Raw genomic sequence first — 14712 nt, forward strand, 5'->3', positions numbered from 1 at the left:
GTTTGAATGATAGGTTGGATGGAGAGGGGGAGGAGGAAGGGATAATTTCTTATGTCTTCTCTGTATTTTGGAATTTACGTTAAAGGACTTGTTCGGAATAAATTGGCTGCTTCTTTCGCTATCGCATACACGCTATCTGGATCCCAAGGGTATACTTTGCCTGATAGATTCCCTGTTCTCAATGTCATACATAGCGAGTGATCGTCTATGAATTCGGGCATCTCTTTCTTTACAGTACGCAGCGATTGACCAGTTATTTCTTGCTGCCCGCCTCGGGTCGGGCATAACGCCCCGAGCGAGATTATAACAAGACATGGGTATTGTACCCTATCATGGTGCTCTACTGTTATACACTCATCAATATACCGCACTGTGCAGTGCCTGTCCGAATCCTGTTTTATCGTACCTTCTGTCAAATATACCTTTCCCCATCACCGATATCCCGGCCTTGCTTTTCCGGTTGTGCACATAGAGACCTTGCCGTTACCTATCATTCAATAACCGATATTTGCGATCCCCGCTCCTCTCTCTTTTCTCGAATCCAGTTCCAATTCCATCTGCCTGACAGCAGAAGGATAGGTATTTGTTCCAATGGCGGCGCCCTATGGGGACATGACTGGGCTGTCAAGACAGGGGGCCAATAACGCGAGCCCAGGGGTTTCACTGAGTTATTGCAGGATGAGTCACCTATAACAGGAGAGGTATAATATTAGTGGGCTGAAGAGAAGAGCTTGGCTTTGCCCAGTAATCCTGTAGGTTAGAGGGGGATAGCCCTGCTAATACGAGGCGGTGAGATCCCACTGGACTCTGGACAATATGTCATACCTATTGTAGCGATGATGTCGCGGTGGGGGGAAATGGGTGAAAAAAGAAGGGAAGGAAAGGAGAAGTGATTTGCCTGCCCAACTGCGAACGCAGACTCCCTATCATAGTATCACTAGCATCCCCTCGATCTACGCTCGAGCGCGTTGTGAATGTTGAAAGTCTGAGGGAGAACAAGCAAAATCGTGTTGTGATGGAAAATGCTACAGGGGTACAGGTGAGCACGGCATATCAGATCATCAGATCGTCTGACGAGATGGAGCTGATTGCGCACATCTGATTAGACTGCTCAGTACATATTAGGATAGGGGAATGAGTGAGCGAAGAATTTGTCATTGGAGATAGGGCCGTGAGCCACGGGTGGGGCAAGGAGTGGAAGTGGATAGGACATAATTCCTTTCTAGTTGTGGGGTAATCCATCGAACCCTCTTCACACGACATTTCGTAAAAAAAAAATAATAAAAAAAAGTGGTATGATATTATGATAATAATTATGATAACAATGTCATTATCATAATATCATAGCAAGCATAAACCAGTAGATTACCTTGAGGACCACCCTCTGGATAGCAGCCAATATTGCAATCATGAGAAATCACTCATGTCCTTGTCCTGGTCTTAGGGGGGCAACAATAGTTCCTCGAAGGGGATTGTGACGAGTGGGAAAGAGATATTTTGGTATCGCATTTGCATCGCTTTTCTGTTATACTGAACACCACCGGTGTATGTTGGTGGTCGTGTGGCGGTCTCCGGCAGCCAATCTTGAATACCAGTATATGGCTCCATCAACATTCCTGACGTATAGTGCATCAGGAGAAGCCGGGCTCTTTTTCCCCCTGAGCTGGTTTTTCAGTTCCAAATACCTGTCTGAGTATGGGAGGATTTTTTCCTTTTTCACTTTACTCAGGTGTGATCGGAGTTTGTGGGGATTTTTCGGGGGCGGGGGGGGTGGATTGCTCCTGTTACTGTGATATCCTCCTGAGGGAGCTGCGGGGCTTTCGTCCTATCACCGCATACTGGAGCGTAGCTAGTACTTGAGTACTGCCACTTAAGCCAAGCTATAGGCCAGCTGGTAAAGTAACGCATGCCAAGCCACTATTTAGTTCTCTTCTTTTTTAGAACATAGTGAAAAGTGTGTGTAAATCAAGGGATACAATTTTTTCGTGAATACCAGAGCTGGGTTGAGAGTTTCTAGACTGGGAGTCTCCTGCGCTATCGTGGATACAATTGCTGCCTCCTACCAACCTACCTACCTGTCTACCTCTAGGCGCAGTGTGGATCTTGTTCTATTACAATGACATTGTGGAATTAACACCATTTGGATTTGTAGTTCTATCGTTGCATATTTAGCGTCTTCCCACTGCTTGATGTTGAGTAACTTATACTGATAGTAGGGGTGTGTGCGTTGTGGACTACTTATGCATTCTTATCCGTAAATGCTTTCCTTGGATCCCTGCAGACAAGCCGCTTGATTCCTGATGCGGTTCCTTCCCATTTATTCGAGCTTATTTCTTTCTACTCTCTCCCAGACAATCAATCAATCAATCATCTTCTTAACTTGTCTTGTTCTCACAACATAAACCGTAAGGCATTCAACTGTTTGTGACATTTCTTGGGAATCGGGTATGGTTTTTTGCGTTACTCGTATTCTCGATAGTATCCATTGGGCCAGCTGTCTCCCCGATTGGGGATCATTAGAGCCAAATAGAACCGGTGTGTTACCTGTCGCCGTTGGGTGTTATGTGTGGTAGTGTGGTTGCGGGTGATGCTATGGGTAATCTCGTTGAAAAGCTTCACTCGAGGGGGGAGGGCCATTGTCATTTTGTAGAACAATTTAAGGTGAGATCTTCTTTATAGGGTAAAATATATGCTGCTGCCATGGTGTTTAGGATCGGTATACCGCCTTCACTTCGTTCAAGACATTAATTGAGCGCGGTCTGTTCCTACCCAAAGCAACCGCAATCAGTATCTTGATAGTGATGAGTTTACTGTACTGGGTGTTACAGTGTTATTGTTCCTTGTCATCACATATCTTGCTGTGATGTTATCGTTTGTACCGGGATTTCTTTGTTTGCTTGTTTTCCCCTGAGTTTCCCCCCTGTCTGATGACAGGCTTCTCCTCTTCTCGGAGCTGTTTTCTTCTTACTACTCACTAATAAAACCTCTCTATAGGAATTTCCGGCATACTTTTTTCTCCTCTCCTCCTTTCCTTCTCTTCTAGTACCGGCTTATTGACTCTGCTCCAAAATAAGATGTTCTGAGAGCAAGGAAGAATCCAGAGGTCATGTATCTTCTAGGACAGTACATCTTGCTCCCGGATTAGATACACCATATCCTTATGGAATCACTAATATAATGGGGGTAGGTCACGGACTTGATTGCCTCGGCTAACTTAGTAGCCTTCTTTCCCCACTCTCCTTGTCTTCTTCGTGTTGTTCTCTTCGTTGGTATAGTTATTCGAGCTAAGATGGTCGAGGCAGTTTTTTTCTTTTTTCCACCCGCAAACCCCTTGCCTTCGTAAGTGTTCTATCATATCGTACTAAGCATGGGTACGCTGTGCTTACGTGGGAGCACTGGGAGAGCTAATATCTTGACTGTATCATCGCTGGAAAGCCGGGACAGTAGTCGTGCTCCAGGTTTTGCATTTCTCTCAGGCGCTTAAATGGCAAGGGTTACTCGGGGGCAGATAAGTGTGAGGATGGATGGGCTGTTACACTACTTCTACCGATCCTTCAACAACCCCCAAAGAGAAAATAACTCCAGCAATTTTTCTTCCCCCTTCACGATACCATACGGTTTACGGACCGACAAACCAATTATTTGAGAGATCCCAAGAAGCCTCCCCCCAGACTGTCCGGCGACACGCAAATTATCTCCATGGTTACTACCAGGTCCGTGCCCACTGCAGGATTGCCCCGATATTATCATTGATGGTTCATCCTAGTCTATCGAAGTAGCTCGTATAGATAGTACAGGCGGGTATATTATGGTATGGTAATTTACGTTTGGCCGAAACCTTCATTCATTCACTAATTCTCCATGTTCAAAGAGTCAAACCACGTTACGGTACCATATAGCGCCGCAACTACTTGACTACCTCTGGTACCCTCCCCGTCTCCAATTTACTCGCACTTGCTTAAAAGCGTACCAAAACATGTACTATCTTCAACGGGAACGACAAGGGCCAGTGACGAGCAGGGGTATTTGGCAGGCCAAAAAGTGAATCCGTCAAAGTAGGGTAACAAAAAAAAACACCTGTTCCTGATCCCTGTTCGTCACCCGCCAGTTTTCGTGGTGCCCCCGTTGAAGACTATCCCCTACCACAATTATCTCACATCGCATCCATGACGCAAAGTTGTATCTCTATTCCTCCCCCTCCCTTATTATTATCGCCGATGCTTCTGGGTTATCATACCGGTATCAGCTCCGACAACCGGTAACATGTGGGTGTTAAGAATCATAACTAATCACTCGGGCAATAACGCCGCGCCGCGCCGTGTCGGTGATACCACACTAGCGGCGGCGGTAAGACGTGGTGTCTTACTATGAGTTGATTTGTGTTTAATTTGGCACGCATGGTGGTTGGTAGGGTGGTACTAGTATTAGGAAGTGGCCTTGGTCGTGGTAGGTTTTGCTGAGGGGTCAAGTGGGTGATGAGTATGACGAGGAGGGGGAAGGGGTTGGCGGTGGTGGAGTGAGGCCGTGGTTATCATATTCGCCAGGAGGTTCGTGGCTCACCTCGTGATGTTGAAAAAAATTTGATCATCCCCCCAATTAACTTGTGGCCCTCGGGATTTGCTCTCATCGTGGAATGCTTTTGACTCCCGGTGCGGGAGCAGTGCCCCGCGAATACCAGCAGCCGAAGACGTCAGAGCTATTAATTCAACGGTGAAAGTCCTTCCTTCCTTCCATTCACCCTTCTTTACCGCGCCCCTCCCGTGTCGCCCCACCATACCTTCTCGCTAACCAACAGCACCCTTATATTATCAATAGACAGCAGATGCGATTTTCCTATCTTTTTTTTTTTTTTTTTGGAATAAAGAAATTCGCTGATTTCATACCGTACGGGAAATTTCAAGGTTTTTCCTGGAATGCCGCTGACGTCGTCGGCGGGTGGGAGCACAATCTTCGTATTGCGAGAGTGGAGAGCGGGGTATTCACACTGGGGCAATGGAGTACCTGTTCTGCAGGTTATCCTCGTTGGGGTTTGTTTGTCTCGCTCGGCGGGGAAAGCAAGGGCGAGTATCATACAAGTATTAGGTTTGGCTTGGTGGGAAGTTCCGTTGTTGATGTCATTCGGTTGTGCCTGTAGGGGGGTGTATCGATATGATATATATTATGGTAACAGGGTTTTTTTGGGGGGGTAGCGGCCTTTTTCCCCCTCATTTCCGGGAGCGGAACCCCCTTCCCCGCAAGGAGCTTGCTCCTAACAGCTAACATTGTACTTAGCTGGCTGGACATTGCGAGGGTCAGCTCAAGTTATTTTGATGTTTGGATTACTGATAGGGGATTTGTCCAAGTTGATTGCTGGAGCGATTTCACTGGTGGATGTTGCACATGGGTTCCACCCCCAAACACCAAATTGTCTGTCTCGTACAGTAGGTACTGCGGTGTTGTGTGATATTATCGGCACGGCAATCCGCGGAAGAATCGTAAGGGGACCAACGATTGATTCATCGGGAGAACTACGATAGGTTCGATAGAGTCCAGCGCAGAGGTCTAAGATTCTATCAGCCGGGCTCCACCATGTGCCGTAATATGCAAAGCACGTCTCAAAAAATATGATAAGGAAATCGGTGGAAAAAAAAAAAGGTGATCGAACATAGTATAGTGCCATACCTTCTCTGTGGATAACTTAGCGGAGATTCGGCAGGAGAAAGGACGAGAAGAAGAGGAAGAAGGTTTGGACAAGTAACAATAGATATCTTTATCTACTGATTCCGTCAAAGAATGGTATGTGGTGTACCGTACAACAATCCTACTTGTTCTTCTGGCCAATTGATTAATTAGTCCAGCCATTGAGCGAGTGGATACCTCGTACCCCAAGAGGAACCTTCCAGCTGGACTGCCGATAGGCATTCCTGTTCTTTCCGCTTTCACTTTAGATGAGCAGGGGAGGGGGTAGTTGTATGGCAGTGTAATATAACGTACTGCAAATACTAGTGTTTGCGCTTTTCATATGTTCCCACGTGTGAATTGGAGTTGTAGGTGCAGGTGGTCAAACACGATGGCATACCGGTATATTTCCTTTTTTTTTCTCTTAAAATTTTTTAATTGTGTGATATGTTGAGAGGCTGAGAGGGTGGTCTTGAGGGTGGTGATATTATCATAAGTTGAAGGTTTTATAGGGTTGTGTGATTCATTCTTGGCTACGGCTTCGTTGTCAGGATTTATGCGATAATGCGGCAATCATTGTGAAGTTGTAGACGTCCTTTGCCTGCCCCTATGATACTCGGGTTTGGAGGTCGAATTGTCTCCGGAAAGTGACCATACAACTGGGCAACTTATGGAATTGTAAGGGATGAAGTACTGTACCGGTACTGCAGGGAAGTGTCTATGGCAGCTGGTATGATATGTATCGGTATGTAACTCTCTCCAGTGAGCACCTACAAACCGTGCTTCACTCTCTTTCGCACTCTCTATAATTCTACTGACATTGTACTATACTTGCTTTCCTCGGGGAGGAAAGGAAAAGAAAGAGGAAGAAAGAAAGGAAGAAAAAAAAAGTTGTAGGGATGTGAAGTGTAAAGTCATGTATGGATGGTATGGTATATATGCATGTATGTGTGAGATTTTGTGGGTATCTATTTGTACGGCACGCAGGTGCGGTGTGCATCGCACCGATATTAGTTACAGTGATATAATAGGAAGAAGGAAAGAAGTTTTTGTGGAAGTAAGTGGTGGGGGGGGATCCATACCCGGCGCTGTCTCGAGCGGAGAAATAATATGATACCCCCGACAGTTTCTACTGGATGATGTTATGATAGTCACTTCCCCCACAGAGCATCAGGCATATGGGGTCGTAGGGCGGGATGCTTGTATTTTTGGTACGGGTATGATACCAGTAGCAGCTACCGTTCAGTGACCAAAGTTACTGTACTCTAGTACAATATGAGTACCAGTGTCATACTTTCCCCTTTTTCATGAAGAGTCTACTCGAGTAGATTCGTTCTCCAAACCTTTAATCCCTCCCCACCCCTTCTCACTCTATCCATCCATCCTAGAGCCGGACACTCTGGAGTTATCGATTGGATCAAAAATGCTGCTGGTGCCAGCGCCGAGATTTTCTGCTTCTCCTTGCCGATGATTTTCTCCTCCGCTAGGTACTGTGCAGCACCAATCATGAGGAGGGAGGGTGGTGCTTCCACCGCTTCTCGTGCCTCCTTTCCCTTCCTTCCTACGATGAAGACTGGAACAGAAGAAGGGATTGGGTTGGATTGAGTGGCCCATGGTAAAAGACAAAGACAACGACGAAAAAAAAAAAAAAGTACAGCAGATCCCTGCCTGGCTGGCTTCCTCTCCACATCGATTCGACCACCTCCCTCAACTTCCCTGCAACGAATTCAGGGTCCTTCACGCGTGGCAGGTAGAATTCTTTTCGCATCTTGCAGCTCAGCTAGACTAACCTGCACGCAGCGAAGCGAACGAGACAGCAGTGCTCGACACCCACATCATACATGCTATACTTATAAGGCTTTTCTTTTCTTTCTTTCTTTCCTTTTGCGTTAACTTTGGTTCCCATTTCTTCCTTTATATTATTGAGGGTTTTTTTAAAATTTTGATAATACGGTATTTTGTTGCCTTTCTGTGTCTTTCCGTTCTTTCTTTCTTCCTTTCACCTCTCTTGCTCCTTCGTGGAAAGCTGTTCCGATCCTTTGCGTTCTTTTTTTCTTTTGTTTTCCTTTCGTTCCGCTTTGGAAGAGAAGGGAGAGAACTAGAAGAGGTAGAGGAGGAGGGAGAAAGGGGAAGAAGAGACACTATTTTATTTTTTCTTCCCGCTCATCATTACCATCGGGTGTGTGCAACTGCGGTATCGGTATCGGTATCGGTATCTCATTCATACATTAAACCTTTTTTTTTTTTTTTTTTTTTTTTACCTCACTCAAGGGAACGAAGAAAGAAAAGAGACTCCACAAAATATTTCTTTTTCTTTAACGGAAGGAAAAGAAAAAAAACCTTTCTTCCCTTCCAAGACAAAAAGTCGGACAGTGACGGTTTACCCCACACTCTTCAAGAATTCAGTAATACAGTTCCAATATTAGCAATTCAAAGGGTTACTGCTTCTACAATACTACTATTACTACTACTCAAGTACTACTTGGGTACTACTACTACTGCTACTACTTACTTCCCTCCTTCCGCTATTCCATCCCTCCTCCCCCGCCATTTACCCCCCTCTTCCGGAGGGCTCACACAAACACATACACCCGCCTACACCCCTGGCATTTGTATTTCTTGTCGAAACTTTTGCATCCTGTCAAACAGCTACTGTCGTTGCTATTGTTCCATTCCATACCCTCACCTCTCGAGTTGTTCCTTCCGGGACAACAAAAGAGAAAGAATTTCTTATTTATTTTTTATTTATCTTCTACCTATCTATTCTACCATTTTTTAATTTTCTATTCTGTTCTCCAAACAAAATTCTTTGAAAGAAAAAAAAGGGCCTCCCCCTTCACATTACTTGCCCCGCCTAGCGCCACCAAAAAAAGGCGGAAAGGAAAGGAAATTCAGAACGATGCCAGTCCAACCTGGTGGTGGTGGGAAACCACAGAAACCCAACAACGTCTGTCAACAGAACCATCGTCGTGGGATAAGCCCAGACCCGGGTCCCAGCAGAAGCGACAGCAGCAGCAGCAACAACGCCAACAGCAGTAGCGGTAGCTCGATCGCAGCCGTCAATGGGAACACCCACCGGGACGCTTCGGCTTCCTCACCTTTTCCGCCTCCTACCCCTCCTCTAAGTGCTACGACCCCCGCTTCTCCTGCTACCAATTCTACCACCATTGGAACTGCAGCTTCAATCTCCCGCCCGCGCAAGCCCCAGAAGCAGCAACTACCCTCGGTCTCCCGCGACGATCTCAAATACGACATATCACGTCTTCAGCGCGGTGACTGGGTGAACCTGGAAGGGCTAGCTATATGTGCTGCCTCGAGGCTTGGGAAGGAAAAGTGTGTGGGGATAAGCGAGCTAGGTCCGGATATATTTTTTAGAGTTTCTGCTTTCGTTCAAGAATCACATTTCCCCTTTTGGCCGGTCCTACTTGAGCACTGCTCAGCTGTTTTCAAAGTTGCATATACATATAGGGATGGGTGATGGTGGTGAACGGGATGTTGGATGTGATACCGGTATATGTGATGGGATGATGTGGTGGAGGGGAAGAGTACTATATGGGAGTACGGCAGTTAATTTCCGGTCCGTACCTTATGTAACAACCTATATTTATGTTCTGGGAGGGGGGCAGGGAGATTCTTGTTTGACTCTTTCTTCATGTGGCCTTCTCCTTATCTTTTCATTTACACCCCCTTCACCCTTTCCCCCCTTTCCCCTTCCACATCCCTTTCGGTTTCAACAAGATACCCATTGTCAACAAAGACCTGGAATACTTCAATTTAGCTCACTGTTTGTTCCGTGTGTTACTTCACAGGTCGAGGATCACATAACTCACTATACCAGCTCAAGTTTTCGGACTCGACGGTATGCGCCGCTTCAATATCCAATGCCCCACCCAAGTACTTCTATCCGCAGATCAAGCTATCGGAAATAGCAACCATGCAGTACCTCCTCCGGTCCCCACGATACGAGATACCCATCCCAGAGGTGTACGATTGGGACCTCACCTTCGACAACCCGGTAGGGGCTCCATTTGTATTACGGGAAGTGGTGATTGGGAAGAACATGGCGGAGGATGGGCGTTTCTACAGGCTGAAGTCTCAAGACAAGATGAAGGTGATTAGGGAGCTGGCACTCGTGCAAGCGGAACTATCCAAGCCTTCCGAATTCACAAATATTGGGAGTATATATCATCAGGGGGGGGACAAGTCGGAATTCTATGTCGGGGAGCTAATCTCGGCGGCCTGCGGCGAGGATTTTCCAGAAGAGGATGAGGAAGCCATTCCTTCGAAGGGGCCCTACTCGAGCCTTCCGGAGCTATGGCAGGCAAGGTTAGAGCGAGAGACGCTATTGGCTATTCGCAATTGGTCCTCACTCAGCTCAGACTCGTCTATAACCTCATTATCTCCATCGTCAAAAGCAAACCCCCAGCAATTCGGCGAAGTACTGCAGTTGCTGTCTGGTCTCACAAATCTATTCACTCCGCCACAAGAGCTAGCAACGCTATGCATCCATCATTCAGACCTTGCGATCCGGAACGTGTTGTTCGACGAGAAGACACTAAAAATCACAGGCGTGATAGATTGGGAGTTCGCAGCCGTGGTGCCCCTAGTCATTACCGGCCGCTTCCCAAATGACCTAGGCTGGGAAGGCAACGAATTCGCGCGCTCACTCGGCAAGCTGGGGACCACAGCCGAGCAATGGAACCACCACTACTACGATTGGACAAGCCTGGAAGGCGTGACCCCTCCACCAGCGCCCAACGGCGCCACCCCCGAAAGCCCCCTCTCCACAATACCCAATTCATCAGAAGACTACCTCTCGGCGCCAAACACCAGCCCACCAACCCCCCCCTCCCCGGACGGAAAATGCCTCCCACGTTCGAGGCACCCCGAAGAGGCACAAACCCCCACGACCCCAACCCCCCAACAATCATCGGAAATCCCCTCCCCACCATCCCCGCCACTACCCCCACCGCCAAACTCCCAAACGTCGCAGAAGGATCTGGACATCCGCGCCGCGCGCCTCGTGCAGCTCTTCTATCTGCGCAAGTACTACGCCTCGTGCGTCGCCTCGCGCGACTTTGCCCTCACACGCCTGTTTATCGACTCGATAGCGTACGTCAAATTCAACGAGATCGTCATGGGTGGGCATGATAAGTGGTTCTCGGCGATCGAGTGGATACGCGAGGTCTTCTGGAGGCTCAAGACGCTAGGTGAGGACGAGGCGGAATTGGGGGAGAAGCTGAGGAGTGGGAGGGCCGTCGTTATGGTTCCGGAGGTCTTTGCTGGGCGCGCGGATAGGGGGGTGGTGGATTTGGGGGGGTGGGAGGAGAGGTTGAGGAGGAAGAGAGCGGCAGTAGAGAAGAGTTGATGGTGAGGATGAGGAGCAATCTTCCTAACTGGTGCTGCTTCCCGCCTTTGGGTTTGGGGTCTTTCTTTTGCGCCGGTGGGGGAGATTAGATATAATTTCAAGATGGACGCGGGGTGGCACGGAACGAATCCGGATCATCATCACACGAAAGCACAGGAATAGCTTACCGCTACTCCTCTCACCTGACGAACAACCAGCGAAGCGAAAACAAATAGGCTCCCGCACGTGGCCGGCCGGCCGGCCGGCGGGGCGGGCATCAAACTTAATGGCGTTATCCGGAAGTCGCACATCATTTCAAATCCATCTCAACTCCCACCCACTCATCTATCTGCATAATATTCCGAAACCCTTTTTTCTCGCTTATTACTCCTAGGGAGTTTGACTTGTGCTTTTTTGTCTATTCTATTTGTCCCTTTTGATTTCATTATAGAAGAGATGCTTCCCTGCTTTTGGTTGTTCCCTTGAATATCCTCATGTTTTTGCTGTTACTCTTATTTGTTTATTTATTTATTGGCTTTATGGCATTTCACGGCGCTCTTCACGACGTTTTGTAATCACATCTATAATAATATCATGGAGGTCATTTTTTCTTCTTCTCCTTCCGTTCGCTTCACGCTCTCTAGTACCGCAGTCCAAGTACCGGGAAATGTGTTTGAGTAGAGTTGAACACCTAACGTACTGGTCCTACTTTACCTCACGTCACACCTGCTATCCATTGGCCGCGAAACGAGTCAAAGACAAAAGCCGTTTGCGATAGGGTAGCCTGGAGTACCGTACCGTACAGCGCAGTAAACAACGGCCGCCGCATCATCTCGATGGGACGGGGTCTTATTACCCACAGCATCCAAAAAAAAAAAAAAAAAGAATGTTTAGGAACAAAGCTTAAGTACAGGACAAGTATGGAACCAACTCAAGACGATGCGGAAAATCGCGTCGATCACAATATACCCAATTAATCCTTTGCATTGCGATCGATAGATGGATATATAGGCAGACATGATACATCGCCGACCCATCTGACAGCACGAGCAGATTAAAAGCACACATGTACTGTGTACAATGCTATACGCGCCCCGGCCCCCATCCGTCAATCCATCGAAAAACCATACATATTCTACCGGCACTGGAGCTGAAATCGCACAAGTCGGGCGCAGATATGGTGAGGGATGTAGGGTACAGTGCAGTTCAGTGCAGTGCCGTACTGCATCAAAACATGAGCAGTCAATCGAGTGATATAGTGGTATATCAGAATCAGTTTGAAAATATTTATGATACAGCAAGGTGCAATACCAGGGAGGGGTCGGGAGCGATGAAACAACCGTCGCCGAAAACCGTGAGACTGGTTAGATCAAAAGAGGTGGGGATCAAAAGCCGTTAATTTAAAAAATGAGGTATATATTGCCAACGACATCGACCCCATCTACATGGGATCCACAGCCTTGTTTCCCTCCTTGCCCCCAAAAAGTAGTTAGAAGGAGGCGATCAAATAGACAATTTCTTTGACATCCACGATTTCCGCCGCCTCCAAAAAAATAATATAATAATATTATCATAGTTTACCGTGCCCAACCCACCGCCGCCGCCTCCCCATTTCCACGAACGACAATCATAGCTCACCTCACTATTAGAGCAGACACTGTGCTGGTATCATAACGATCAACCCACAAAAAAGTTGACATCAAAAGTGACGTGACGGCCATATTGTACAGTACATCTGCCTCTTCCGAACACTCAAGCCCAACGTGAGCGCGAGCACAGTTCTGTACCCCCCCTCCCACCTCTAATTTACCTGCTTCCTGTGGCCGCTGGCATCGACGTGGCAGCAGCACGAATGCCGACTCTTGGCGCAGATCCACAACAACCAGTCACGTGGGATTCTTAGTCTAGAACGCATAGATTCCGCCGCGGCGCGCCCCGGGGATCTAGATCTCCGATGGGTTCGGATGAATTTTTGATTGGGGCGTTTCCCTCCGGTACCGGCGATGCGCGTTATCTTTGGAAGAAACGTTGCTGATCCCCGGATCATGGAGGGACGAGGTTGGTTGAAATAACATAGATCATGCCTCGCATGTGGCGTTAAGTGCTTTCTGGCACCGAAGTGCTGCATGTTTGTAGAGATCTGGAGGTTTTCTGGGACCCTCTGGGAATATCCAGGTAATTACAGAAGCTATTGATTGTTGACGAGTGCTTCACAATGATGCACTCGGAGTTGGTCTCTGGGAAGCCAGGGACCGGGCGTGGGGACTAGTGCCGGAGCAAGTTGAGATAGCCTATCGTATGATACTTTGTTTTACGATACAATATGCATTGCAACCAGAACAAACATACATAACAGTAAATAAATATGTAAACAAAACCAATACAGTTACTATTTTATCCAAACCTGTTATACTTTTTTATGTAAAAACAATATCAATCTCTAGTCTTCCAGAAAGTTTTGAATTTTAGGATCTCAAATTAGTTTAATTCTTGTCTCTAGAGGGGAATAAAAAAGTAAGTGGTAATGCAATTAACTACCTGGTCTGGAATTTTGACTTCTGTTGTAGTATTATGTTTCCTTTCATAATATTTATTGTATATATATCTCCTCCTCGTTGTGTAAGTGTAAATCCTATTTTTTTCTTCTTTTCCTTTGCTGACCTGTCTTGGCACTTCTGAGCTAGCTCTATAAAATGGGGTCCCTCTACCCTCCTTCTCTTCTTCTTTTTTCCTCATGTTCTCTTCAATTCTTTCTTTCACTCACACATACATCTAACTTAATGTTAGTATTCTCTACCTATACTATAACAGTCTGAGTATTGTTATTAGATAGCATGTCTCTATGGCAGGTTTATAATCACCTTATTTTCCTTCATTTTTGTATTCTATTTACTTCCATATTTTTTTCTTCTGCTTTTCAGTCTATAGTTTTATACTAATCTTTTTATTTTTATTTGAAATACTATAGCAACTATATACCCCACTAAGTGGGTATCTAATTAATTGTGGTGGGTGGGTGGGCAACCTGCCATACAAACTAGAAAACTCTGCAAGGATGGGTGGGAGAGTAACCTGCCACAATACACTGGAAAACCTTTGGAGGATGGGGAATTTGGTTTTTTTTTTTTTAAATTTGTACTAATGTGAGTAGAAGGAGAATGTACTAATATCAATAGGAAAATAATTAATTTATGAAAAAAACAGGTGTGGTATAGGGACAGGTGGAATGGATATAGTTAGGCTAATAGGGGGAAATATCTGGAGGCAAGCTGAAAATAAAATGATTGGTGAGTCAAGACCCCCCTCACTATAGTTTTTGTTTTTGTGAAAAAGCATCTTCTAACAGATAGGGAATCACTATTATATATAGTGGGAAGGAAATACAGATAGGTTGGTGGATGGGAACCAACCAATAGAATAGAAAAAAAATTATATCAGGTAAGTGAAAATCCTCCTAACATAAATAGGTAATATATATATAAATATATATATATATATATATAGGTGGGCTGGTAGGTGAGAAAGCTCTAATACAAGAAGGAGAAAGATCAGTAAGGACATATAACATTATGAGAATTCTGAGGGATATTAAAAGCTCAAGGGATAAAAATATCCAACTCTGACCTATTCCTTGAAGAACAGTGATCACTGAGTAAAAGGATATAATCTGATGAGTTTTTTATTTTTTATTTTTTTTATTTTTTATT

At 46.1% G+C, this 14712-nt stretch overlaps 2 protein-coding genes; both read left to right on the top strand.

Annotated features, from left to right (window-relative positions):
- Window positions 1-4757: 4757 nt before the first annotated feature.
- GSTUM_00011789001 (uncharacterized protein) lies at window positions 4758-5775 on the top strand. XM_052355844.1 has 1 exon: window positions 4758-5775. The coding sequence occupies exon 1, from the start codon at window positions 4823-4825 to the stop codon at window positions 5132-5134; it is 312 nt and encodes a 103-aa protein (XP_052211809.1). The 5' UTR covers window positions 4758-4822; the 3' UTR covers window positions 5135-5775.
- A 3825-nt stretch (window positions 5776-9600) lies between these two features.
- GSTUM_00011790001 (uncharacterized protein) lies at window positions 9601-11618 on the top strand. XM_002842144.2 has 1 exon: window positions 9601-11618. Exon 1 carries the CDS (start codon window positions 9719-9721, stop codon window positions 11024-11026), a length of 1308 nt encoding a protein of 435 aa, XP_002842190.1. The 5' UTR covers window positions 9601-9718; the 3' UTR covers window positions 11027-11618.
- The last annotated feature ends 3094 nt before the right edge of the window (window positions 11619-14712 follow it).

The sequence above is a fragment of the Tuber melanosporum genome (assembly GCF_000151645.1).
Source record: "Tuber melanosporum whole genome shotgun sequence assembly, scaffold_9, strain Mel28".
In the NCBI taxonomy this organism is placed as follows: domain Eukaryota; kingdom Fungi; phylum Ascomycota; class Pezizomycetes; order Pezizales; family Tuberaceae; genus Tuber; species Tuber melanosporum.